Source organism: Hypanus sabinus, chromosome X1 (assembly GCF_030144855.1).
Source record: "Hypanus sabinus isolate sHypSab1 chromosome X1, sHypSab1.hap1, whole genome shotgun sequence".
In the NCBI taxonomy this organism is placed as follows: Eukaryota; Metazoa; Chordata; class Chondrichthyes; order Myliobatiformes; family Dasyatidae; genus Hypanus; species Hypanus sabinus.
This window is the reverse complement of record NC_082738.1, coordinates 10,478,244-10,503,385: the sequence shown is the minus strand read 5'-3', so window position 1 is coordinate 10,503,385 and position 25,142 is coordinate 10,478,244. Positions and strand designations below refer to the sequence as shown.

The 25,142-nt window shown below is 44.7% G+C and overlaps 1 protein-coding gene across 2 annotated transcripts in view; it reads right to left on the bottom strand.

Annotated features, from left to right (window-relative positions):
• ace (angiotensin I converting enzyme (peptidyl-dipeptidase A) 1) overlaps window positions 1-25,142 on the bottom strand; it is a 153,639-nt gene that overhangs the window by 52,001 nt on the left and 76,496 nt on the right. For both annotated transcript variants that reach the window (XM_059955758.1, XM_059955757.1), the window contains exons 15-19: window positions 23,202-23,289; window positions 20,840-20,983; window positions 18,354-18,545; window positions 11,517-11,614; window positions 8,359-8,528 (exon numbers count right to left, since the gene is read on the bottom strand). In XM_059955758.1, the coding sequence (XP_059811741.1) occupies window positions 8,359-8,528; window positions 11,517-11,614; window positions 18,354-18,545; window positions 20,840-20,983; window positions 23,202-23,289 (692 nt within the window). The remainder of the gene's footprint in view (window positions 1-8,358; window positions 8,529-11,516; window positions 11,615-18,353; window positions 18,546-20,839; window positions 20,984-23,201; window positions 23,290-25,142) is intronic.

Here is a 25,142-nt window from a genome sequence, read left to right as displayed (position 1 = left end):
TCTCTGCCGCTGACCAAGATTTTTTACTTTGATCTCAGTTCTGACAAAGAATCTCGGACCTGCAGTGTTAACTGTTTCTCTCTCCACAGATTTGCTGAGTGTTTCTGGCATTTTTTCTAGACTCCATAATTTGTATTGGATTGATCACGATAATGTGGCAACTGTGCATTTTGTCTCAGCGTGTCCAATTCATCATTCCACACTGTTACTAACATGACCAGTAAAAAAGTTTAATTATACTACTCCACTGTAATTCTTGCGATGTGCAGACATAACATTGGGCAACGAGGATCAAATCAAGACTGGGCCCTCCACTCCAAGGGCCCAGTCCATTTTGGGCTGCACCCCTGGAACCTGACTGCAATGGAAGACGACCCTCCTGGACTACATTGAGCTTCTACCAACTTTAACACCAGCAGCAAAGCTGGAGGAGGCAATGAAACTCAAGCTGCGCTGCATGCACTTGGGAGAACTCGGGCAGAATTATTTTGATGCTTTCCACCTGCAGAATGCTTGCCTGAACTGACAGATGCATTTGAGGCCTTGGACAACGTTTGGGGATGCAGGACCATGTTTTTACAGCTTGCTTCAGGTTGTCACAGCTGCGACAGACCCTTGGTGAGAACGTAGATAATTTCATCACAAGACTGACCCTAGTGGCGCAGGAATGCAAGTACAAAGATATTAAAAGACGTGATGCTTATCCAAGCGTTAATAATTGGAGTCCATGGTGCGAGGACACAGTAGAGCTTCCTGTCTGAAAAGCACAATTTGTCCTGCGACAAAGCACGTTCCACAGCTTGCCACCGGGAGGCAGTCAAGAGAGGCCTTGCACAGACTCAGCGCCCTCCCGAAAGCGTCAATGCTTGCCAGCAGATACCAACCACCAGCCTATAGTCTGCACAGAGATCATGCAAGTCTCCACAGAGATGCCCAATGGTCTGATTGCAGACATCAAAAGACAGTCTCTGCCAGTTCAGTCAGGTCAGGCAGCTCGAGAAGGTGTCCTTCACTAAGCAACACACCATGAGAAACCAGTAGAATTCAATCAACTCTGCACAAGGGGATGGCCAGAGTGAAGAGTTTCCAAACCCATGACATGGCCCACCAAAATCAGTCTCTTACTTGGTTACACTCACAGTGGACTACCAGTCCATGAAATTTGCGCTGGTCACGGCGGTCAACCGTCATCTTGCTAAGTGGATTATCCTTACACCAGATTCCAAAAGTACGATGGCCAGACTCTGTGTTCTGTAGCTACACTGGAGAAAGCATGGACAAAAATGGTTCACTAGTGGGACCTGCTTTACTCATGCATGTAGTCAGGGGTGGTCAACAGCCTAATTTGTTGAAAAAGATGCCATCGGTGCTATCCTGCATCCACTGTATTGGGTGAATCCCCGCATTGGATTCTCAATTGCACAAGCACCAGTGGGTTTTCCAAGCTGATGCTTCAGGACAATACTGTGGTCTAGAAACTATGTTCAAGTTTAAGGGGAGCTGCCAGTTGATGTGTTACAAAGCCCACCCAGGGCTGTACGTGGTGGGTCCAAAGGTAGAAGCAGAACAAAACTGACTACAAAGAGTTTTCTCTGAGTTGGGCAAACAATGTCAGGCAGTGCATAAAAAGAGCTACCTTTCAGTTAGGTCCAAGTTCAAGATTTAAAAGGCAGAGCATTGCAGCAGTTTCTCTGACTTGAGGAGCGACCAATCAGCAAGAGGCGGAGCGTATAAAGAGCCATCTTTCAGTCAGGTCTGCGTTCAACATCTAAAAAGCAGAGCTTTGCGGCAGTTTTCCCTGAGTTGGGGGTGCGTAAGAAGAGGTAACTTTCAATCAGGTCCGCGTTCAAGATTTAAAAGGCGGAGCTTTACAGCAGTTTCTCCGGGTTGAGGAGCGACCAATCAGCAAGAAGGATTCATTAGAAAGGGCCAATATAAGTAACTCAAGTACAAGCAGAGCAGACATTATTGTGAGTGTGCCAGTCTTTAGAACGGTTTTGGCTCATCAGGCTTGGGTGAGGTTAAGTATCTTGTAAGTTATTCTTTCTGTTCTTATTTGTTCATTCCTCGTCTGTTAGGGCACAGTAGTTTAGTGAGAATGGCTCCGGGGGCAGTGTTTTGTACTCTGTGTGGGACGTGGGAAGTCTGGGAGACTGGAGGTCTCCCAGATAAACACATCTGCACCAGGTGCACTGAGCTGCAGCTCCTGTGAGAATGTAATAAGGAACTGGAGCTGCAGCTTGATAACCTTCAACTCATACAGGAAAAACAGGAGAATGAGGGGATGATAGACAACAGCTTCAGGGACGTAGTCACTCCCAGATTGCAGGAGACAGGTAACTGGGTGACTGTCAGGAGAAGGAAGGGAGATGCACAGCTAGTGCAGAGTACATCTGTGGCTGTTCCCCTCAATAATAAGAATACAACTTTAGATACTATTGAGGGGGAGGACCCACCAGGGCGGGGGGAGGGAGCCACAGTGACCAGGTCTCTGGCACTGACTTAGAAGAGCAAAGAGGTGAAGAAGACTGCAGTGGGGATAGGAGATTCCATTGTCAGAGGACCAGAGACGAGGTTCTGTGGGTGTGATAAAGACATCCAGATAGTATGTTGTCTCCGGGTGCCAGGATCAGGGATGTTTCAGATCATGTCCATGGCATTCTCAAGGGCAAGAGTGAGCAGCCAGAAGTCTTGGTACATATTGGCACCAATGACATAGGTGGATAAGGTGAGGAAGTCCTGAAGAGAGATTTTAAGGAGCTAGGTAGAAAGCTGAGAAACAGGACCTTTAGGGTAGCAATCTCTGGATTGATGCCTGTGCCATGTGCCAATGAGGGTAAGAATGCGATGATTTGGCAGGTGAATGTGTGGCTGAAGATCTGGAGCAGGGAGCAGGGGTTCAGATTTATGGATCATTGGGAGCTCTTCTGGGGAAGGTACAACCTGTGCAAAACAAATGGGTTACACCTGAACCCAAGGGGGTTGAATATTCTTGCAGGCAGGTTTGCTAGAGTCGTTCGCAAGGGTTTGAACTAATTTGGCAGAGGGCTGGGAACAGGAGTGATCGTCCAGAGGATGAGATAGCTGATTTATAAACAAAGACAATGCATAGTGAGACTCCAAGCAAGGAGAGGGCAAAATGGCAGTCAACAGGATGAGTTGCAACACAAAAGGCAGACAAAATCGAAAAGGGTGAATACAGGACTGGAGGTGTGATATTTGAAGATGTTAGAGTCAATTGTTAAGGATGAAGTGACGAAGTACTTGGTGACACAGGATAAGATAGGACCAAGTCAGCATGGTTTCCTTCAGGGAAAATCCTGCCTGATGAACCTGTTGGAATTCTTTAAGGAGATTACAAATAGGATAGGTAAAAGGGATGAAGTGGATGTTGTATATTTGGACTTTCAGAAGGTCTTTGACAAGGTGCCACACAAGAGGCTGCTTGCCAAGTTAAGAGCCCATAGCATTACAGGAAAGTTACTAACATGGTTAGAGCATTGGCTGATTGGTAGGAGGCAGCAAGTGGGAAGAAAAGGATCCATGGTTATTAGTGGTGTTCTGCAGGGGTCAGTGTTGGAACCACTTCTTTTCATGCTATGTATCAATGATTTAGATGATGGAATAAATGGCTTCGTTGCCAAGTTTGCAGATGATACAAAGATTTCTGGAGGGGCAGGTAGGTTTGAGGAAGTAGAGAGGCTACAGAAGGACTGAGACAGATTAGGAAAATGGGCAAAGAAGCTGCAAATGGAGTATAGTGCCGGGAAGTGTACGGTCATGCACTTTGGTAGAAGAAATGAAAGGGTAGACTATTTTCTAAATGGAGAGAAAATGAAAAAAAAACCTGAGACACAAAGGGATTTGGGAGTCCCTGTGCAGGATTCCCTGAGGTTAATTTGCAGGTCGAGTCTGTGGTGAGGAAGGCAAATGTGATGTTAGCATTCGTTTCAATCGGACAAAAATATAAAAGCAAAGATATAATGTTGAGACTTTATAAAGCACTGGTGAGGCCTCACTTGGAGTATCGTGAGCTGTGAAAAATGACTTTTTTAGTTGCCTTCTGTTGGTTTTTAAAAGCTTCCCAATTCTCTAACTTCACGTGGAGCATTGTAAGAAAGGATGTGCTGAAACTGGAGAGGGTTCAAAGGAGGTTCACAAAAATGTTTCCAGGATTGAATGGCTTGTCATATGAAGAGCGTTTGATGTCTCTGGGGTTGTATTCACAAGAATTCAGAAGAATGAGGGGTAACCTAATTGAAACCAATTGAATGATGAAAGGCCTTGATAGAGTGGACGTGGAGAGGATATTTCCTATGCTGAGAGAGTCCAAGACCAAAGGAAACAGACTCAGAATACAGGGGTGACCTTTTAGAGCAGAGATGAGGAGGAATTTCTTTAGCCAGAGAGTGGAGAATCTGGGGAATTCATTGCCACAGGCAGCTGAGGTGGCCAAGTCTTTATGTATATTTAAGGCAGAGGTTGATAGATTCTTGATTGGTCAGGGCAATGAAGGGATATGGGGAAGGCAGGAGATTGGGGCTGAGAGGGAAATGGATCAGCCATGATGAAATGGTGGAGCAGACTCGATGGGCCAAATGGCCTAATTTGCTCCTATATCTTATGGTCTTATGATAGAGTCAGTGCAGTACTCGGAGTGAGTTGCTCCAGTTGTAACCGTGCTCAAATTTGATGGGTCAGTTCACAACTATCGCGACTACAAATTGATCGCAAACTCCGCGACAAAACAACGCACATCCTCTACCATGGGTTGCATGCAACCCTGTCCGGAGACCAACAGTATTCAACACTAGACCGAAAACATGCCTACAATTAGGTCACTGTGTTTAAACATTCTCTGGAAGCTGAGATAATCAACAGACTAGAAGCCTGATCAATACATGTGGCTGCTTTCTGGCGGACTCAGTTGATTAGCTAGGCTTCAAAGTCGACAAAATGGGTCTCCATCTTCAGGACCACAAAATCAATGCCTTAAGAGAGGTTCCACGTCCCCAAAACATGGCATAGTTACACTCATTACCAGGATTCTCTGACTGGTGGAATGCCACAGGGATTAATGCTGGGTCTGTTGTTGTTTGCAATCTAACGTGGTTAACTGGATCAGCAAATTAGTGAACGACACCAAGATTGGGGGTGTAGTGGACAGTGAGGAAGCCTATCAAAGCTTGCAGTGGGATCTGGACCAGCTGGAAAAATGGGCTGAAAATTGACGGATGGAATGTAACGCAGACAAGTGTGAGGTGCTGCACTTCGATAGGACCAGCCAGGGTGGGACTTATACAGTGAATGGCAGGGCACTGAGGAGTGCAGTAGAACAAAGGGATCAGGGAATACAGGTCCATAATTTATTGAAAGTGGTGTCACAGGTAGATAGGGTCATAAAGAAAGCTTTTGGCACCTTGGCCTAAATAAATGAACGGACTGCGTATAGGAAGGGTCCTGCTGAATGGTCTCGCCCCAAAATGTCAACTGTACTTTTCCATAGATACTGCCTGGCCTGCTGAGTTTCTCCAGCACTTTGTGTATGTTTATTGAGTACAGGAGTTGAGGTGTTGGGATGTTGAAATTGCACAAGGTGTTGGTGAGGCTTAATTTGGAGTACTGTGTGTAGTTTTGGTCACCTACCTACAGTAAAGATGTAAGTAAGGTTGAAGGAGTACAGAGAAAATTTACAAGATGTTGCTGGAACTGGAGGACCTGAGTTACAAGGAAAGATTGAAAAGGTTAGAATGTTATTCCTTGGAACATAAAAGATTGAGGGGAGATTTGATGGAGGTATACAAGATTATGAGGGGCATTGATAGGGTAAATGCTAACAAGCTTTTTCCGCTGGGTTGGGTGGGAATACAACTAGAGGTCATGGGTTAAGGGTGAAAGGTGAAATATTTAAGGGGAACATGAGGGGAATCTTCTTCACTTCAAGGGTGGTGACAGTGTGGAATGTGCTGCCAGTGCAAGTGGTGCATGTGATGTTGATTTCAAGATTTAAGAGACATTTGGACAAGTACATGGATGCGGGGGGTGGGAGGGGGAATGAAAGGGTATGGTCTAGCTGCAGGTCAAGGGGACTAGGCAGTTTAAATAGTTCATCACAGGCTAGATGGGCCAAAGGGCCCGTCTTGGTGCTGTAGTTTTCTAAGACTAGTCACCAATTTCAATCGGTTGCAGTGTTAAAGCCCTATAAACCGATTATTCGAAATGCTGGGTATGGTCTGGGATCCATCAGAAGGCATTGGAACAGGTAAAAAACAACTTTATTCTTCATCTGTGTTAATGCATTATGATCCAGGAAAACCTGTAGTGATGAAATGCTTTTACCTCACCATATGAGGTCAGGGCTGTACTTCTACATCTAATGCCTTGTGCAACAGAAATGCCTATTGCTTTTGCTTCGAGGGCAATGTCTCTGGGAGAGACAAATTACTTGCAGCTTGACTGCAAATCTTTAGTCACTATGTCTGGCATCAAGTCCTTCCATTTGTACCTTTTTGGGCGTCTGCTTCAAATCCATGCAGATCATAAGCCTTTGCTCGGCTTAGTGGTATGAGACACGTGGTATTCCACAGATGTCATTACCCAGAATGCAATTATGGGCATTGACCTTATCTGCCTACTCTTACTCAATGAAGTACACCCGCAGAAAAGAAAATGCGATGGCAGACGCTTTAAGCAGATTGGTAGTGAGGACACTGCTTCCACCGCACCACCATTCGAAGTTGTCCATTTGTTACAAAGCCTGAAAAAAAATATCCATTAATAGTCACCTCATTGGGCTGTAGACCACACAGGATCCTCTCCTGTCACAGATGAAAAGAACACTATATGTCAGCTGGCTCACCCTACCTCCAGCTGAATTTCAACCATTCACAAATCACCACCATGAACTGAGCCTTCAGGATGGCTGCAGATTATGGGGCAGTCGTGAAGTAGATCCTCCCCCTCACCCTTTCAAGACCGCAAGCATGCAGTGATCTGCCTGATGCCCATGTGGTGAGAATGAAGTCACTGGCAAGAAGCTCTATGTGAAGACCTTAAACGGACACCAGTATTGAGACCATGATATACACCTGCTTGATTTGTCAGCAGATGTAAAAAGCATTGTCAAAAGCACCTGTTATCACATGGGCCTGGCCTGATTCCCCGTGGAAGCACATCCACATTGATTATTTTGAACCATGCTGGGGTTTCATGTTTCTGATTATTGTGGATGCCCATTGGATACAGGTGTTACCCACTAATTTGTTATGCTCCTCCACAACTATCATCACTGAGCTACAGTTAGTCTTCACCACGTTTGGTATTTCAGAAATGATCACATCTGACTATGGCTCAGCCTTCATAAACGCAGCACTTAAGGAGTTTGTCGAGAAGAATGGTATTAGGCTCCTGACAATGGCTCCATAATCACACAGCAAGCAGTACAAACGGTTAAACGAGGCTTTTCCAAACAAAGATGGATGGCTTAATGATGAAATCAAGTCATTTCCTCTTCCATTATCGGGTTACACCAAATGAACTTCGCTAACTGGATTAATGTTGAAGTGCACTTTCTGCACCTGATTAGATCCCCTACAGCTGGCCATCCAGGGGCAGACGCAGCAGCAGGCAAGAGGCCATGAAACAAAGATACGGTCTGCATACCAGGCCGCTAAAGTTTTTGGCCAGAGATAAAGTCTACATGTGAATCCCGCAGGAAGAAAACTGTTTATGGGCTGTGTCCGGCATTGTCACGGTCAAGTAGCAGAGCTTGAGCTGCCAGACTGACGGATTGCGAGGTGACGTTTGGATTATATCGCAAGTGAACTGGCGGGGGACCCTGGGAAGCTACGGAAGCATCCTCTGCTGATGAAGCCAGTGTCCCAGCAGATGAACCAATGGACTCTTCATCAAGAGAAGAGGAGATTTACAGCCCAGTGCCCTCAACATCAGCTAACCAGGAAAGCACAGAGAGGGAAGCTACCACATCACCCCCTCACCCCCATCCTCCCTGGCTTTCTACAAAGCCGTGCCAGCCAATTGACTGGCACAATTTTTCTCAGTTTTCCTCACTAATTCCCTTCCTATGTGGTTCCCATCTACAGGGGGGACAAATAAACCATATCAGATCAAGTGTGCGAATGTGGCAAATGTGCAAGGGGCTGATTGATCATGCAGTGAGTCAATTGGGCCCCCTATGCAACGAGGGCTCTCTTTTTTTGCGCAGGCTTTCTAGTGCGCACGTTTTTGGCTTGGTGGGCCTGATTTGTCACTTCCACATTGCAAGTCGCTCAGCGTGTGGACTAACTAACGTGACTGCGCATTGCACACCACCATTCCTGCTCCTTGTCTGACACTGACCGGAAATCCTTACGGTTGTAGAAGTCCCAGGCAGAGGCGTGGCACACAACCTCTCGGTCCTTTGGCTTCTCAATCATCGACTTAGTCCAGAACTCGTTTGGCATCGGTTTGAGGCCAAGTGATTTGAAGAAATTGTCTGATTCATTAAACATCTTTGAAGGAGTCCATTTCTGTTCAAGAAAGAATAAGGTGTTAAAGGTGATCAGGTCAGCCAAGCCGAATAGCTTAGTGGTGCCTTCCCATCAGCTTGCTGGATGCTGAGTCACAGGATTACTGAATGCAGGATGTCCTGTTTCTGGGCTCTTTATAAACATCCTAGAGTACAGGCAGTGTTAGGTGGCAACCTAAGCTACAACAAACACAAAACCAAGAACATACAACAGCGAACATAGAACAGGCCCTTCGGCGCACAATGTTGTGCCAAACTAATTAAGCCAATGACACCTAATTCCTTCTGTCTGCACATGGTTCATATCCTTCCATTCTCTGTACATTTAGGGTCCTATCTAAGAGCATCTAAAATGCCTACATCACATCAGACCTGGCTGTACACCCGCCACACTCTGTGTTAAAAAAAACTTGCCCCACCCATCTCCTTTGAATTTAAACCCTTTCACCTCAAAGTAATAGGCACTTTGTCCCTGGGCAAAAGGCAGTCTACCATATCTATTCCTCTCATTATCCTACAAACTTCTAACAAGTCTCCCCTCAGCCTCTGCGCCTCCAGAAAAAAAACAACCCCAGTCTGTCCAATCTCTCCGTATAGCATTCTGGTGAACACACAAGATTTTGCAGGTGCGGGAAATCTGAGCAATGGACACAAAGTGCAGGAGGAACTTGGCAGGACATGCAGCATCTATGGGGAATATACTGCTGACATTTCAGACTGAGACCCTTCTTCAGGACTGGAAGTGAGGGGACCTGTGTGGAGTAGCATTTGTGCACTCATCCTTCCCCACAAATGTCCTTGCTGGCACTTTACCTCCCTCTGATTCCCCAACTCCTTTCCTTTCTTCCATGGCCCATTGTCCTCTCCTATCATATTCCTTCTTCTTCAGCCCTCTGCCTCTTCCACCTATCACCTCCTATCTTCTTACTTCATCCCCATCCCAATCCACCTTCCCCCTCTCCTGGTTTCACCCATCACCTACCAGCTTGTACTCCTTCCCCTCCCTCCTACCTTCAAATTCTGGCTTCTGCCCCCTTGCTCAGTCCTGGTGAAGGGTCTCGTCCCAAAACATCGACTGTTTATACCTCTCCATAGATGCTGCCTGACTCACTGAGTTCCTCCAGCATTTTTTTCAGTATATTTTTCCTGTAACAGCATGGGCTTAGAACTTGTTAAACAGCCTCATGTGTGGAACCTTATCAAAGGGCTTCTGAAAATCCATCCTCTTCTGCACCCTCTCTAAAACCCCTATGATCTTCCTGTAATGGAATGGCCAGAATTACAAATGCAATTTCACAACATTCAGGTGATGATTTCATGGTGGATTGGATTAGTTGGCATGGTTCTGAGCACCATTAAGGCTGTGAGCAAATATGGTTTTCTAAGAGAAGAACTTGATCTTACTGTGCAGGAATTAGATGAGACTTGCTTCATGGAGTTTGATTTGGGATTTCTAGAATCTTCAGCGCTTCAAAAAGCATCTAACAGTACAATTACATTACATTGGACAATTATGGACTCAATTAGATTCAGATATCACTTTACAGGCATTGATCAATTATTGGAGGTCGGTGTGGGATCTCACAATGGATGGGTTTGATTAGTCAGATTGGGTTCTCCCAAAGCTTGGGTTGGTCCAAAGAGATTGCACAACTGGACAGGGTCTCACCATAACAGTGTAGCCTGGGATCAGATAGCGCAACTTGATTATTGTCTGGCTGCGGACCACGAATGCGGTTTTGCAGTGTAATCAGATTGACTATAATGATGCAGAGCTCAGTTTGGCAAGAGCGGGGTTGGGACATCACTCCATGATTGATTTAGATCCTGCTATGTGATGATTGTGATGGGATCTTTCCATGCATAGATTGCATTGAGATCTCGCCATGTGATTGGGTCGTGATTTCAGCATGCAGTGACTGCTTTGGGACTTTGTCTCATGCAATGGTCTGTGAGTGGATTTGGATCTGAGAGAGTGATTGGGATCTAACTGAGCATGGACCCAGTGGAGACATATTGTTTGCAAACTCAGAACACTAGCTTGGTTGGGATCCTACTATGCAGCATTTGAATTGATATTGCACTGTGAGTTTCTCACTGTACAGGGAGTGACTGTGCTGAGGATGGGTTAGGATTTCACTGAATGTGTGCTGGATACCATCTCTGTAAGTGGATTGGATGTGAATCTCCCTGCATAGAGAGATTCTGCACAGGGATTGCATGGGATCTCTAAGCATAGGGACTGGGTTTGACCTCCAGCACAGAGATTGGTTGGAGACCTCGCTCTGTATTTAGATGGCCAGCTCAGTCGCAAGAACTGAGTTCAGATTATACTTTGTGCATTGGCTGGATTGGGATCTTACTGAGCTGAGTTGGAAAGGGGCAGAGTTTGGACTGGGATCTTCCTATACAATTTGATTGGAATCCCGCTGTGCAGGTTTCCATTTGGGACTTTACAGTGCATAGTTTTGAGAGCGCCCTCACTGGTCAGTGTGTGGTTCGGGACCATTTGATTCGGTTGGTGTCTCTCTGTGGAGGTGTTGGATTGGGATCACACTGTGCATGTATACTCTGTGGGGCTTGTTTTGGGAGCTCACTGTATGGGGGCTGATTTAAGATATTACTTTGTCATTGTGAGACTGTGATCTTACTGTGCTGGGTTGGGCTGGGATGGACTGGGATCACACTGTGCAGCAGTTAATTGTGATTTCACTGTGCAATGACTTGGCATTGCACTGTACAGCCATAGAATTGGGTCAAGACTATGTAATGATTGACTCCTGATCTGTTGGTGCTGATGTTGGAGATGATCTTACTCCATGTTGGATTGGGATCTTACTGTGCAGGTGTCTTAGAGTAGGAATGGATAGTGACCACTGGTACCCATGGGTTATACTGCAGTCAGCTTGTTGCTTTATTCTGATCATATATCACAGACAGCAATGTACTCCCTCCAGCAGGAAGAGTGAAACACCCTAATCACACCAACCTTCTGAATCATTGCAGGCGTGGCATCGACATGGCTGGCACTGGGATAGGGCATCAGCAGATTGTAGATATTACTCCATGACTGGGCCCACATGTTACCTAATTAGTGCAGAAAGATTACATTAATCACAAGTAGTACCTAGAAAGTCACACCATGCATCTGCTCAAGACAGCTGTTTATCAGTGTAGGAAGTTGGCAGTCACTGCCATGGAACCAGCGTTGCCTCCTGCCCTGTCATGGCGAACACTTGCCAGGGAGTTGGGAGTTGGATGCTGCAGGTCTCTTTCATGAGCAGTAAGTCTCATTTCTTTTCTCAGTTCAGTACTGAAGCTGTGCTCCATTGCTGTAATTTATTCATTTTTTTATTGAGGTACTGCACAATTTACCCACCAACTGGAACGTCCTTGGACTGTGGGAGGAAACTGGCGCACACGGAGGAAACCCATGCAGTTATTGGGAGAACGTACAAACTCCTTACAGGCAGCAGCTGGAATTGAACCCATGTCACTGCTGCTGTAAAGCATTGTGCTAACCACTTTAAACTATTAAACTAACCAGCACTAAAGCAGTCAAAAGTACCCTCGAGGGCCTCTTGAGCAGACAATCCATCAGTAAAGACTGTGTTATGTATTTAATTAAACTGGACTTTGGGAAACTAAAACAAAGCAGGGAACGTTAGACATCTTCAGAAAGTTGGCCTGCATTGCTGAATAGTTCCAGCACCTTTTTCTTTTAATAGAGTGATAGAGAAGTTATGGAGGGTGACCTTCAGCCTATCCTGTCTGTGCTGATTGAAAGCAAACTACTCCTCTGAAGACTACCTTCCAGCACTGACTGGACACTCATCCCTGCAGGCTGCTGCTTTTCAAGTACACATCCCGGCATGGGCTTTGATCCCACCTACACAGGAAATTGATCTTCCCATATTTATTCTGTTTAGAATCAGAGGCCTTGAGTTTTACAGCACAAAACAGACCCTTCAGCCCAGTATTCCCATCTGCGTATATCCCTTTTGCCTGCAGTATTTTTTAAGTTTCTTTTTTGTTATTTAGAGATAACGGGCACTTCTAGTCCAATGTGTCTGCACTGCCCAATTACACCCATGTGATCAATTAATCTAAGAACCTGTATGTCTTTGGACTGTGGGAGGAAACCAAAGCACCCGGAGGAAATCCACACGGAGAACAAACAGACTCCTTACAGACAACGACGGGAATTGAACCTGGGTCACTGGTGGTGTAATAGTGTTACGCTACCAAGCAGCTCCTAAATTATATCCCTCATGCACCTCAATTAGTTTGCCCCTCAGCTTGATCTGTTCCATAGAAAACAACCCCGGTCTATCAGAGCACAGTTCTTGTAAGCCCAGTGAATTCCCTCCCCACTCTCTCCTGTGCAATCACTTCATTCCTCTGTTTTTCTGGCCAAAACTACAGAGGGCGAGAGGGCATACAGGAGTGAGATACAGCAGCTGTTTGAGTGGTGTTGTAGCAACAACCTTGCACTTAATGTCAGTAAGATGAAAGAGCTGATTATGGACTTCAGGAAGGGTAAGATGAAGGAACACATACCAATCCTCATAGAGGGATCAGAAGCGGAGAGAGTGAGTAACTTCAAGTTCCTGAGTGTCAAGATCTCTGAGGATCTAACCTGGTGCCATATTGATGCAGCTATAGAGAAGGCAAGACAGCGGCTATATTTCATTAGGAGTTTGAGGAGATTGGGCTTGTCAACTAACACACTCAACAACTTCTATAGTTGTACCATGGAGAGCATTCTGACAGGCTACATCACTGTCTGGTATGGTGGGGGGAGGGGGGGGTGGCTACTGCACAGGAACAAAGTAAGCTGTAGAGAGTTGTAAAGTTAGTCAGCTCCATCATGAGTACCAGCCTCTGTAGCATCCAAGACACTTTCAGGGAGTCTGATTCTGATTTTGCAGTGCTTGACCTGTGGGATACAATAACTGACTCTCCCTCCAATGACTACAAACCTAAGCTGGCCACCCTTGCCACCCCAACTTCTCTCTGGGCACTGTGACCTAAATTTTGCATGTTGTTCGCAGTGTGGCTTTGAACCGTGTTGTGTTCTTGGGAGCACCGGCAGGAACCTCAACAGGCACAAGGATTGAGTCTCGTGTTACCAACAGGATGTACTCCAGCTTCTTCACTTGGACTGCCATTTTTAGGGTGACCAGAAGGAATGGAAGGGAAGGGTGTTTGGGGTAGGTGGAGAGGTTGTGGATTCAAAGAGCAGATCATTGGTAGTGTGGTGGCATTATGTCATTGCCAGGGGAGGATGAATGGAGTAGGGAGCCGAATGGGAACCCCAGTTGATGGGGGTGGAAGTGGAGTTGGCAGTTTCAGTTTGTTTGGGTGTCAGGGGTGTACTGGGGGTGGGGAGGGGATTGGTCATTTGGGGTCGGTGAATGGGATTGGTGTGGAGGCTTTTCTGAGCTGTCAGTGGGTGGGAATAGGGTCTGGGGTGCTCAGATGGTGCAGTGGGGGCAATATTGGGAAGCATCTTTCATTAGTCAGGGTAGTGGGATGGGGGTCAGGGGCATTTGAATCAGTAGAAGATTGGATGAGGGAAGTTGGACTGAGGCCTCCATTTGGAGTTGAGGGAGTGGAGTTGGTAGCATCTCTAAATGATTGAGAGCAGGTGGGTAGTTGTATTTTCCACTGGGGATCTCTCTTTTCATTTCAAACCCAAATCTTCACCACCTACCTCACAATGAACACTCTCAGCCACCTTCTGTATCCTTGAAAGTGTGTCCTATCTATCGGGCAGGTTGACTACAGCTGTTGGGAATGGTTTAAACTAATATGGCAGGGGGGGTGGGAACCAGTATGACAGAGCTGAGGATGAGCCAGCAGGTTTACAAGTAGATGATGGGTGTAACATGAGTGTAAGGAAGGACAAGCCAATGATTGGGTACAAATGCAGACAGAGCAGAGAGTTAAATTGTACCACAGAGACAAAATTCAAAAGGATGAAGAATACGGGACTGAAGGTGCTCTATTTAAATATGGGTAGCATTCGGAATAAGGTGGATGAACTCGTGGCACAATTAGTGATTGGTCGGTATGACATTGTGGGCATCACTGAGTCGTGGCTGAAAGAAGGCCATAGTTGGGAACTTAACATCAAAGGATATACTTTGTATTGAAAGGACAGGCAGGAAGGCATAGGCGGTGGTGTGGCTCTGTTGGTAAGAGATGGAATTACAGCTTTAGAAAGAGGTGACATAGGGTCAGAGAATGTTGAATCTTTGTAGATTGAGTTAAGAAACTGCAAGGGTAAAAAAAACCATCATGGGAATCATACTGTATATAGGCCTCCAAATAGTCAGCAAGATATGGGGTTGAGATTGTAAAGGGAGCTGGAAAAGGCATGTAATAAGGGTAATATCACAATTGTGATGGGGGACTTCAATATGCAAAGCGATTGGGAAAATCAGGTTGCTGTCGGATTGCAAGAGAGGGAATTTGTTGAGTGCCTACGAAATGGCTTTTTAGAGCAGCTTGTGCTTGAGCCTACTCAGGGAAAGGCGAACTTAGATTAGGTGTTGTGTAATAACCCAGATCTTATTAGGGAGCTTAATGTAAAGGAACTTTTAGGAGGCAGTGATCATAATGTGATTAAATTCATACTGCAATCTGAGAGGGAGAAGCACAAGTCAGATGTGTCAGTATCACAGTGGAATAAAGGGAATTACAGAGGCATGAGAGAGGAGCTTGTTCAGGTGGATTGGAGGGGGATACTAGCAGGGATGGCAGCAGAGCAGAGAGAGCTGAAGTTTCTGGGAATAGTTCACAAGGCGTGAGATAGATTCGTCCCATGAAGGAAGAAGTTCTCATATTGCAGGGGTAGGAAACCATGGCTGACAAGGGCAGTTAAAGACTGCATAAAAGCCAAGGAAATGGCATATAAGGTAGCAAAAGTGAGTGGGAAGTTGGAATATTGGGAAGTTTTTAACATCCAACAAAAGGCAACTAAAATAGCTATAAGAAGGGAAAAGATGAAATACTGAATCAGGTTTATTATCACTGGCATGTGCCATGAAATTTGTTAATTTAGCATCAGCAGCTCAATATAGTACATAATATAGAAGAGGAAAAAAATAAGTAAATCATTTACAGTATATGCATATTGAATAGAATAAAAATCATGCAAAAAGCAGAAATAATATATACATTAAAAAAGTGAGGTAGTGTTCATGGGTTCAATGTCCATTTAGGAATCGATGGCAGAGGGGAAGAAGCTGTTCCTGAATCGCTGAGTGTGTGCCTTCAGGCTTCTGTACCTCCTACCTGATGGTAATAGTGAGAATAGGGCATGCCCAGGTACTGGAGGCCCTTTATAATGGACATTACCTTTCTGAGACACCACTCCTTGAAGATGTCCTGGGTACTTTGTAGGCTAGAACCCAAGATGGGACCAACTAAATTTACAACTCTCTGTAATTATTTTGGTCCTGTTCAGTAGCCCCCCCCCCCCCCCCACACAAGACAGTGAAGCAGCCTGTCAGAATGGTGCATCTATAGAAGTTTTTGAGTGTGCTCGTTGATATGAAAAATCTCTTCAAATTCCTAATGAAGTATAGTCACTGTTTTGCCTTCTTTATGACTACATCAAAATGTTGTGACCAGCTTAGGTCCTCAGAGATCTTGACACCCAGGAACTTGAAACTGCTCACTCTCTCCACTTCTGATCCATCTATGAGGATTGGTATGTGTTCCTTAGTCTTACCCTTCCTGAAGTCCACAATCAGCTCTTTTGTCTTACTGACACTGAGTGCAAGGTTGTTGCCACGACACTGCTCCACTTGTTGGCATATCTCGCTCCTGTACCCCTTCTCATCTCCATCTGAGATAATGAGGGCAGACTGGCCAATAATATACAGTAAAACAGGATACCAAAAGTTTTTTTCAGTTATCTAACGAGTAAAAGGGAGGTTCAGAGTTGATATTGGACCAGTAGAAAATGATGCTGGTGAGTTGTAATGGGGAACAAAAAAATGACAGGTGAATTTAGTGGGTACTTTGCATCAGTCTTCATTGTGGAAGACACTAGCAGTGTGCCAGGCGTCTGTGAGTGTCAGGGAGCAGGAGTGAGTGCCATTGTTATTACAAAGGAAAAAGTGCTCAGCAAGCTCAAAGGTGGATAAGTCACCTCGACTACATCCCAGAGTCCTGAGAGAAGTTGCTGAAGAGGTAATGGATGCATTGGTCGTGATCTTTCAAGAATCACTTAATTCTGGCATTAGCCCGGAGGACTGGAAGATTGCAGATGGGGTACTTGGAGACTAACAATAAAATAAATCAAAGTCAGCATGGTTTCTGTAAAGGGAAATCTTGTCTGCCAAATCTGTTAAGAGTTCTTCAAGGAAGTAACAAGCAGGGTGGACTAAGAAGAGGCAGTGGATGTCATTTACTTGGATTTTCAGAAGGCATCTGATAAGGTGCCACACATGAGGCTGCTTAACAAGATAAAATCCTATGGCATTACAGGAAAGTTACTGGCATGGATAGCAGAATGGCTGACAGGCAGGAGACAGTGAGTGGGAATAAAAGGGGCCTTTTCTGGTTGGCTGTCGGTGATTAGCAGTGTCCCTCAGGGGTCAGTATTGGGACCGCTACTTTTCACATTGTTTGCCAATGATTTGGATAATGGAATTTATGGCTTTGTGGAAAAGTTTGTGGATGATACAAAGATAGGTAGAGGGGTAGGTAGTGCTGAGGAAGCAATGTGATTGCAGCAGGTCTTAGATTGGAAGAATGAGCAAAAAGTGGCAGATCGAATACAGTGCTGGGAAATGTATGACAATGCATTTTGGTAAACGAAACAAGAGTGTGGACTATTATCTAACTGGGGAGAACGTCCAAACAATAGAGGTGCAGAGAGACTTAGGAGTCCTTGTTCAAGACTCCCAGAAGGTTAATTTACAGGTGAGTCTATGGTAAAGAAGGGAAATGCAAAGTTGGCTTTTATTTCAAAGGGAATAGATTATAAAAGCAAGGAGATAATGCTGAGGCTTTCTAAGACGCTAGTCAGGCTAAACTTGGAGTATTGTAAACTTGGATGCAGTTGCCTATATCTCAGAATGGATGCGTTGTCATTGGAGAGAGTTGAGACGAGGTTCTCAAGGATGATTCTGAGAATGAAGGGATTAACATATGAGGAGCATTTGGCAGCTTTGGGCCTGTACTCACTGGAATTTAGAAGAATACAGGGGGATCTCATTGAAACTTACTGAATGTTGAAAGGACTAGATAGGGTGGATGCGGAGAGGATGTTTCCTCTGGTGGGGAGTATCCAGAACGAGAGGGCACAACCTAAGAATTAAGGGGTGACCCTTTAGAACAGAGATGAGGAGGAATATTTTTTTAGTCAGAGGGTAGTGAATCTGTGGAATGCTCTGCCACAGACAGCGGTGGAGGCCAAGTCCGTGCATATATTTAAGGTGGACATCGATCGTTTCCTGATCGGTCAGGGCATGAAAGGATATGACACGAAGGCAGGTGTATGGGGTTGAGTGGGATCCAGGATCAGCCATGATGTAATGGCAGAGCAGACTCGATGAGCCAAATGGCCTAATTCTGCACCTATATTTTATGGTCTTATGGTCCTATGGTGTCTCAACCACTCCGTTCAGAGTTCCAACCCACCGACAGCACAGGAACAATGCTAATTAAAATCCAAGACTGACTCGCATGGGAGTCCTTCCAGGATTCTGGATGAACAACAAAACCTGCTTTGAATTGCCCTCATTATACACCCCAACGATACTGAGGATTCAAAACAATTACTACATAATGCAAAAACCGATCTTACCTAAGAGATGGGCTGGGATTGGGCCCCTCAGGTTAATGTACCTCTTTCCATATTTCTTGTATAATGCTCTTCTGACATAGGCATGTAGGTTTAGATACAGGGGTTTCAGCTCATTGTAAATATTCTCCAAATCTTGTTCAAAGTTCGTGGATTCATAAACGGACCGCCAGTAATCCCCTGCGTCACTGTAGCCTGGAAAAAAAAAACAGAACGAATAACACAATCATGACTGTATCACTCAGTAAAACACAGTAGAAATCAGCTCACAGAAGTGGGCACTCTGAACGATGCATGGATGGGATGGCATGGCGGGTTTTGCAAAGGCAATAAATTTTTCTGCCAGCTCCATACTAGAATTGGAACTTAAAGCATCAACTTACATTGGAGGATAATTGTTTCCGATAGTGGGAGAGTCTAGGACCAGAGGATACAGCCTCAGAATAGAGGGGTGTCCATTTGGAATGGACACGAGGAAAAATCTCTTTAGCCAGAGGGTGGTGAATCTGTAGAATTGATTGCCACAGGTGACTTTGGAGACCAAGTTATTGGGTATACTTAAGGTGGAGGATAATAGGTTTTTAATTAATCAGGGCATGAATAGATATGGGGAGAAGGCAGGAAAATGGGCTTGAAAGAGATAGTAAATCAGCCATGATGGAATGGCGGAGCAGACTCAATGGACTAAATAGCCGAAGTCTGCTCCAATGTCTTATGGTAATTTCACAATACTAGAGGATGGATTTGTTAGAGATTGATGGCATTGCTCAATATCAGCAAGACCAAGGAGATAGTTATTGATTTCAGGAGGAGGAAACCAGAGATCCATGAGCCAGTTTTCATCAGGGGATCAGAGGTGGAGAGATTCAGAAACTCGGAATTTCTTGGTGTTATCATTTTGGGGGATTTGTCCTGCATCCAGCACATAAAGTGCCATTACGAAGAAAGCACAGCAATGTCTCTACTTTCTTAGATATTTGTGAAGATTTTGCATGACATCAAAAACTTCAGTGAACTTCTATAGTTATGTCATGGAGTGTGTATTGACTGGTGCATCATAACCTGCCATGGAAACATCAATGCCCTTGTAGAGAAAAGCCTACAAAACGTAGTGGATATAACCCATATGTCTATCCATGGCCTCCTCTATTGTCAAGATGAATCCAAACTCAGGTTGGAGGAACAACACCTTATATACCAGCTGGGTAGGCTCCAACCTGATGGCATGAACATTGACTTCTCTAACTTCCGTTAATGCCCCTCCTCCCCTTCTTACCCCATCCCTGATTTATTTATTTTCCCCCCTTCCCCCCCCTTTTTCCTCTCTCTGCCCATCACTCTGCCTGTTCTCCATCTCCCTCTGGTGCTTCCCTCCCCCTTTCTTTCTCCCTAGGCCTCCCGTCCCATGATCCTTTCCCTTCTCCAGCTCCGTATCCCTTTTGCCAATCACCTTTCCAGCTCTTAGCTTCATCCCACCCCCTCCGGTCTTCTCCTATCATTTTGCATTTCCCCCTCCCCCTTCTACTTTCAAATCTCTTACTATCTTTCCTTTCAGTTAGTCCTGACGAAGGGTCTCGGCCCGAAAAGTCGACAGCGCTTCTCCCTGTAGATGCTGCCTGGCCTGCTGTGTTCCACCGGCATTTTGTGTGTGTTGCTTGAATTTCCAGCATCTGCAGATTCCCTCGTGTTTGGATGTAACCCAGTCCATCACAGGCTAAGCCCTCCCCAACATTGAGCACGTTTACACAGAGCACTGTCGTAGGAAAGCACCAGCCTGGCCATGCTCCCTTCCTGCTGCTGCCATCAGGAAGAATATACAGGAGCCTCAGAACACACACCACCAGGTTGTTTGTCCGTCCTGTTGGGTGAGGTGTTTCATTGATTTGATTTGTGTTTCTTGTATTTACTGTGATTTCCCACAAGAAAATGAAATTTATGGCTGTATATGGTGACATATATGTACCTTGATAATGAATTTTCTTTGAACTTTGCTGCCCCTGCACTGGGAGAGTGTAACAGGAAAACATAGAGGGACCTATACAAGAATTGTCTCTTATCTGTGAGTGTGTGATGGGATAGTGTAGAAGGAGTTGTACTCTGATATAACCTATCTATTTGGGATACTCCCAGCACCTATTTCGTATAATTTTTGCCTTAATGTTGTTTTAAAGATAATTTTATTTGCACATTTCAAATTAAAGTACTATCCTCCTTGTCCGGGAAGAGAAACCCAGCCCCTGAAGAACTTATATGTCGGATCTGTGCTATACAGTACCTGCCCTTGGAGAGTTTGATGTAATCATGATTAATCAGATCCAAACATAAGATGATAGAACAAACTTTAGCAGTTTATATGATCTGTGTGGCAGGCAGAAGGCAAAGTCAGACAGATAAACACATTTCAAATTAAAACAGTAGCCTCCTTGTCCAATCATTAAAGTCTGTCTTGACAAAGGAACTAAATTAACTAAAACCCCCGGGGATCTCACCATTAAGTCTTGCTGCCTTGTTGCTTAGTTTCACATATCTCTTGTAGTTGTCCCTCATTTTCTTTCCTGAAGCATTTCTCCATCCTTCCCAGGCAAATAGCAGTTCATCGTAGTCATTTGAGTTGGCCAAGATATCTGTCAGATCTGTGGATGACAAAAGAGTGTGACCATCAGGAGCAGCTCAGCACCTACTGCTGTTCCATAGAAACGTAGAAAACCTACAGCACGATACAGGCCCTTTGGCCCACAAAGCTGTGCCGAACATGTATTTACTTTAGAAATTACCGAGGGTTACCCATAGTCCTCTATTTTTCTAAGCTCCAAGTGCCTATCCAGGAGTCTCTTAAAAGACTCTATCGTATCCGCCTCCACCACCGTCACCGGCAGCCCATTCCATTCACTCACCACTCTCTGCATAAAAAACTTACCCCTGACATCTTCTCTGTACCTACTCCCCAGCACCTTAAACCTGTGCCCTCTTGTGGCAGCCATTTCAGCCCTGGGAAAAAACCTCTGACTATCCACACAATCAATGCCTCTCATCTTTACTGATAACTTTTTCTCTCTCTCTTATTTGCACTGGACCCTTGGTTCTCCAGTGTTCTAGGAATTTTTTAATATATTTCCATGAAGACAAGGAGAAATTATTTCTTTGCCATTTCTTTATTCTTCAAAATAAAGTGTTCCTACTCTGTCTAGAGGACCTCCATTTGACCTTGCTTGTTTGTCCCTATTTACATACTCATTACAACCTCATTCTAGGATTCTTGTCGGTTTCCATTTCCCCTTTATCATCAATTTCCTGTTGAATTTTAAATCGTTCCCAATTTTCAAGTTTACTGTTTTGTTTTGGAAAATCTTTAGAGATCTTCTGCTTAGGTGTTAAAACACCTCTAACATCTCTTGTTGCCAATGGTTGAATCACCATTCTTGTATTATGTATTTAAATGCTACCCATTGCCTGCCCACAGTTAGACCCTTCAGCAGAGTTCCCCAACCTACCATAGTCAACTGCTCCTTATATCTGATTGGATTACTCTGACTAAACCAATAAAACTTAACAAAAAAATTCATCATATATGGCCATTCTTTTCTAATAGGCCCATTTACATGAAGAGTATTAATGTTCACTTTTTCATGGACCCTATACTGTATCTAAAATAACCTGCTTCCTTGACAGTTCCTCCATAGACTGATTTAGAAAACCACTTCATGTACATTCCAGGGATTTCTCCTTTAGTATAATTTGATGAGCTCAGTTTCAACGCCAGTTGGAGTCCTCCATGATTTCTGTATTATTCTTGTTACATGCAGCTCTGGTTTACTGCTCAATACCATCTTTTACATCGCAACTACTAGATGAAGGCCTGTAATCACCCCCATTAACGATTTCTGCCCCTGCTGTGTTTTCAATCACTACCCAACTAATTCTACTTCCACATCCTGGTCTGCCAAGCTAAGACATTTTCTAACTACAGTAATGATGTTAACAATTCTACCTCCTTTTGCTTTTTGCTTTTCTTTCCCAAATGTTGGATGTCCAGGGGAGGTGGTTGTTGTTGTTGTTGTTGTTGGTGTGTGTGTGTGTGTGTGTGTGTGTGTGTGTGTGTGTGTGTGTGTGTGTGTGTGTGTGTGTGTGTGTGTGTGTGTGTGTGTGTGTGTGTGTGTGTGTGTGTGTGTGTGCGCGCGCGCGCGCGTGCGTGTGAGAGTGAGAGTGTGTGAGAGTGAGTATGAGTGTGAGAGTGGGAGTGTGTGTGTGAGAGTGTGAGAGAGTGTGAGTGCGAACGCGTGCATGTGCGCGTATCTAACAAACACACTTCTACTGTGAGCATTCTCCCTTGTTCTGTGCAACTCCTGTGCACTCCTTGGGTGTGCAGTTCCTGGGCATGTGCTACTTCTGCTATTGATCTAGCATATACCCTTCCTCTGTGCTTCCCTCCTGTGAGCTCACTCAGCATGCATGCTTTCTTATTTGTCTGGTCTACTGTTGTCCAAATGCAACCCAGTTCATACGGACCTTCCTGCTGATGTACTTTCTATCAAGCAAACCCATCCTTAACTTACCCCAGTGTAGCACACTCACTCTGTACAACAAGAATAGTGCCACACATTCATTCTAAACTGTAAAGATAGTGATGCACACTCACATTCATCTGTACAACTGGAATGGGGTCGCACGTTCACCTGTATATCTGGAATAATGTTGCAAACTCACGGTGTAGATATGGAATGACAATGTACATCCAATCTGTATAACTGAAATGGTCTGCACTACAGGATTGAAATCCTCTAGTACTTGGACTGTGTTTAGTTAACGTGTCATAAAGTTGGTGAAGCTGTCCCACTGCAGGCTGTAACTTACCGGGGTCCAGAGAGTAACAGGTCCCATTCTCACGGCATACTTTAGCAACACTGTAGGTGGTCTGCAACTCAGACAAGATGTTGTTGTACTGGAAGAAAAATAAAGTCACTGAAAATCAGAATCAGATTTAATATCACCGGCATATGTTATGAAATCTGTTGACTTTGCGGCAGCACTACAATGCAATACATGATAATAGAGAAAAAAATTGAGTTACATTATATATATAGTAAATAGTGAAGTTAAAATAAGTAGGGCAAAATAACAGAAATAAAAAAATTAGTGAGGTCATGTTCATGGGTTCAATGTCCATTTAGGAATTGGATAGCAGAGGGGAAGAAGCTGTTCCCGAATCGCTGAGTGTGTGCCTTCAGGCTCCTGTACCTCCTACCTGATGGTAACAGTGGGAAAACTGCATGGCCTGGGTGCTGCAGGTCCTTAACGATGAACATCACCTTCCTGATGCACCGCTCCTTGAAGATGTCTTGGATACTACGGAGGCTAGTGCCCATGATGGAGTTGACTAATTTTATAAGATTTTACAAGTTTCTGTAACTTCTTTCGGTCCTGTGCAGTACCCCACCCCCCCAATATCAGACAGTGATGCAGCCTGTCAGAATGCTCATCACGGTACATTTGTAGAAGTTTTTGAGTGTTTTAGGTGACAAAGTAAATCACTTTAAACTCCTAAAGAAATGTAGCTGCTGTCTTGCCTTCTTTATGCCTGCATCAAAATGTTATGTCCAGGTTAGGTCCTCAGAGTTAATGACACCCAGGAACTTGAAATTGCTCACTCTCTCCACTTCTGATCCCTCTATGAGGATTGGTATGTGTTCCCTCAAAATAAAACATGAAAATGATTCCAGGATAGAATGGCTTGTCATATGAAGAGTGTTTGATGGTTCTGGGCTGTATTCAGTAGAATTCAGAAAAATGGGGGTGGGGGTGAACCTCATTGAAACCTATCGAATAGTGAAAGGCCTTGATAGAGTGGATATGAAGAGGATGTTTCCTATGGTGTGAGAGTCTAAGACCAGAGGACACAGCCTCAGAATATAGGGGCCTCCTTTTAGAATGAGACCATAAGACAAAGGAGCAAAAGTCAGCCATTCGGCCCATCGAGTCTGCTCCACCATTTCATCATGAGCTGATCCAATCTCCCCTTTAGTACCATTCCCCTGCCTTCTCACCATAACCTTTGATGCCCTGACTACTCAGATACCTATCAATCTCTGCCTTAAAAGCACCCAATGAATTGGCCTCCACTGCCGCTCGTGGCAACAAATTCCATAGATTCACCACCCTCTGGCCAAAATTTTTTTTTTCCGCATCTCTGTTCTGAATGGGCGCCCTGCAATCCTCAAGTCATGCCCTCTCATACTAGACTCCCCCACCATGGGAAACAACTTTGCCACATCCACTTGTCCATGCCTTTCAACATTCAAAATGTTTCTATGAGGTCCCCCCTCATTCTTCTAAACTCCAAGGAGTACAGTCCAAGAGCGGTCAAACGTTCCTCATATGTTAACCCTTTCATTCCCGGAATCATTCTAGTGAATCTTCTCTGAACCCTCTCCAATGTCAGAACATCCTTTCTTAAATAAGGAGCGCAAAACTGCACACAGTATTCCAAGTGAGGTCTTACCAGTGTCTTATAGAGCCTCAACATCACATCCCTGCTCCTATACTCTATTCCTCTAGAAATGAATGCCAACATTGCATTCACCTTCTTCACCACCGACTCAACCTGGAGGTTAACCTTAAGGGTATCCTGCACGAGGACTCCCAAGTCCCGTTGCATCTCTGAACTTTGAATTCTCTCCCCATTTAAAATAATAGTCTGCCCGTTTATTTCTTCTACCAAAGTGCATGACTGTACACTTTCCAACATTGTAATTCATTTGTCACTTCTCTGCCCGTTCCCCCAATCTATCCAAGTCT